General features: G+C 61.3%; 1 protein-coding gene across 1 annotated transcript; it reads right to left on the reverse strand.

Moving 5' to 3' along the window:
* Positions 1-251: 251 nt before the first annotated feature.
* MID1IP1 (MID1 interacting protein 1) lies at positions 252-2651 on the reverse strand. The gene is made up of 2 exons (XM_044235422.1): positions 2403-2651; positions 252-2129 (listed from the first exon to the last, which is right to left on the reverse strand). Exon 2 carries the CDS (start codon positions 1859-1861, stop codon positions 1310-1312), a length of 552 nt encoding a protein of 183 aa, XP_044091357.1. The 5' UTR covers positions 1862-2129; positions 2403-2651; the 3' UTR covers positions 252-1309.
* Between the last annotated feature and the right edge of the window lie 295 nt (positions 2652-2946).

Here is a 2946-nt window from a genome sequence, read left to right on the forward strand (position 1 = left end):
CTCTGCAAAAAGCTGGCCAAGGGGCTTGAAAAATATTGCTGCCTCCCCAGATAACCTTGGGTATCTGAATTTTTGTTGAGGTGTCTGGGCCTCCAGGGGATGGACTTAAATAAAAAGCTTGGCAGTGAATCTCGTTGGTAGCTACATCCCAAACAAAACTGGGTCCTTACAGAGACGATTAACCAAATAACTACCACTTTGAAATACCAGAGAGAAAATAACATTTTCTTTGGCTAAAAAAAAAATAAAAAGCAATTGAATTTATTTTTATTTTACTTAGCTAGGCCATTCATGGACAGATTTAAAAGCAACAAAATTTTGCTGAGTTTCATTAACACATGTGCCTTTTTAATTTTAGAATATAGTCTACATCTGGATTAAAAAAAGTTTTAAATAAATTTAAGACATATGACAACAGTGGAACCCTTCATCATTCTATGTACACCACGGATAGAATGTCAGTTGGTTCCATTTCGGATAAGTCCACTTTCTCATAATAACATTATTATTTTCACTGGCTGAGTGGCAAGCTTCGTAACGGGCTGGCACGGTGCCAGCTTCCACACACTGGGATGGGGGCGGGGAGGGCGTGAAAGGGCTTGGGGGTAGGGGTGCCACAGGACAACTATACAGTGTAACAGAAAAATCATTAATCTCCTAGTACCGGTTACCGATAGACAGTGCTGTTTGTGCGCTTATCACAATGGAATCGACGAAGTTTCAGAGCAAGGAGGAGCTTGGAAATACTTGAAGACAGGGCCACTGTTACAAAAAGTAGTGCAAACAGGAAAACTGATGCAATCCTAGCAACGCTGCGGCCTCCACCAGCCCAACGGCAGGGCGGTAGGAGGCTGCGCGCCCCGCCTTCCCCAGCGCCCAGCTCCGGGCGCCGCTCCCAAGTGTGGCAACCCAGCGCCGCGCCCCAGCATGGCCCCTTCTCAACTTATCTCCTCCAGAAAGAACAGAAAAGAAACTCCAAGGAAGGCACAGGCTGAATGCAGGGCGTCAGCTCAGTCCCATTCCCAGCAACTTAGAACACAGCGCCCCCAGCACCACCACTACGGGAGAGGGGGAGGGGGCCCCAACCTTAACTCCCGCCACCACTTTCCTCCTTTCCTCTTCACAGAGGAGGCCCCTTCCTCCAGGCAGCCCCGCTGCGCCCCCCGCACGTACGTAGCCATCCCCCACCCCGCAACTTTGCAGTCCGCCCACCGTCCCATCGCGCCCTACAGCCAGAAAGAAAACAGCTTTGAGGAAAGGGTGAGAGATGGGGCCAGGAAGGGTGCGGGGCATCCGCGGGCGTCCCGCCTCAGTGGCCCCAATTGCTGAAGCCGATCTCCTGCTTGTATCTGTTGGTGAGGATGTTGGCTTTACGCGTGAGTTTGGAGAGCACAGTGTGCAGCCCGCGCAGGTGGTAGTGGAACTGCTGTTCCAGGTCCTCCTCGCCGGCTTCCGCGCCCTCTAGGTGGCTCAGGTCCACCAGGATGTCCTTGGACTTCCAGGCGTTGCCTTCCTCGCTCCCCGCCGGCGGCGGCGGCTGGTGCAGGACCCCCCACTCGATGTCGTTGCGGATGGACTTGAGCAGCATGTAGTGGCTGTACATGTCCCGGGAGGGCGCGAAAAAGCTGCCGTTGGCGCTGCCCGGGCCGGGGGCCGGGGGTGTGCGCTCCTCCAGGCAGCCGCCACTGCCGCCCACCTCCACGCCGACGTCGTTGTCCAGCCCCGGCTCGGCTAGTGGCACGTCGCGCAGCAGGCTGGGCACCATCACCGTCTGGTCCATGTTGTTCACCGCGCCGATGAAGCGGTTCATGGCGTTAAAGAGCGAGTGCTTCTGGTTGTAGGTGTCGCAGATCTGCATCATGGTGGCCGCGCGGGCGCCGGGGCACAGGGACGCAGAGGCAAGGGATGGCCGGCCGGGGCGATGGGCTGCCTGCCCTCACGCGCTCTCCGAGGCCCGCGCCGGGGGCCTGCCTAGAGCCGGTGCGCCGGGATTCCCGGCTCCTGCTCCGCCCTCTCCAACTCTCGTCTCGCTCGCAGCCGGGCCCTGCGGGACGCGCAGCAGCTCGGAGCTTGGGCGCCCGGAAGCTCGCGATGGCGGCGCGTGGTCCGCAGGTCGAGCCCTGGCCTGGCTGGGGAACGGGAACGAAAGAGATTACCCACCCGGCGAGGGTGCCCGGCGGCCCCGCCCGCGCACAGCGCCCTCCCCGGGGCCGGCTCGCCCGGGACGGAGCCCCGCGGGTTCCAGCAACCCAGCGCTCCCCCCGCAGCCCCACGGTCCCCCCCTCCTCGCCCGCCAAGGCCGCGGAGAGAAGGAAGGGGTGCTTCCCACCCCCGTCCCCCTCGGATAAGGCTGAGTCCCAGCATCTACAGTGAGCGGGCAGAGATGGGGCGGGGACACCCACCTACTGCTGTGGCTCAAGATCCCCTGCCGCTGGGTATCTCAGCGCTCCCGCTGCTGGCGGCTGCTGCCTGCGGGCGCTGCTGCGGTCAGTGGCCGGACTGTGACTGCGGGCGGCTGTGGTGGCGTCGGCCCTCTACCCATCCCAGGTGCTCAATTTATAGAGCCCCGGAAAGGTGTCGCCGGCGCTCAAGGGCCACCCCTGGTGTCTCCACCTCCCGCCTCCCCGGCAGCGCCAAGATAAAAGGCCCGGGCCAGGATGACCGCGAGTAACACTCTCCAGGTCCCTTCTACAGCGAGGGCGGGGCGCGCCGGGCCAGCTCCGCCTCTCGCCTGATACCCGGGCGGAGGGAGGGCGCCTTGGCCTGGCCGGGCTGGGCTGGGCGGAGGAGGGATGGAGCAGCCGCACCCTGCCAGCCGGGAGAGCAGAGCAGGCCAGTTGGGGGAGGGCGGGAGACCGAGCGGGGAAAGATGCTGGCGTCCGGACCCGCCTGAAGGAGGGCAGGCGTGCTGGTTCGGGTGGGCCTGGCACACGCTCCTGGAGTGGG

The sequence above is a fragment of the Neovison vison genome, chromosome X, assembly GCF_020171115.1.
Source record: "Neovison vison isolate M4711 chromosome X, ASM_NN_V1, whole genome shotgun sequence".
In the NCBI taxonomy this organism is placed as follows: Eukaryota; Metazoa; Chordata; class Mammalia; order Carnivora; family Mustelidae; genus Neogale; species Neogale vison.

Coding starts and splice junctions, on each gene's coding strand:
- MID1IP1 (XM_044235422.1), bottom strand. CDS start 1,861: ATGATGCAGATCTGCGACACCTACAACCAGAAGCACTCGCTCTTTAAC.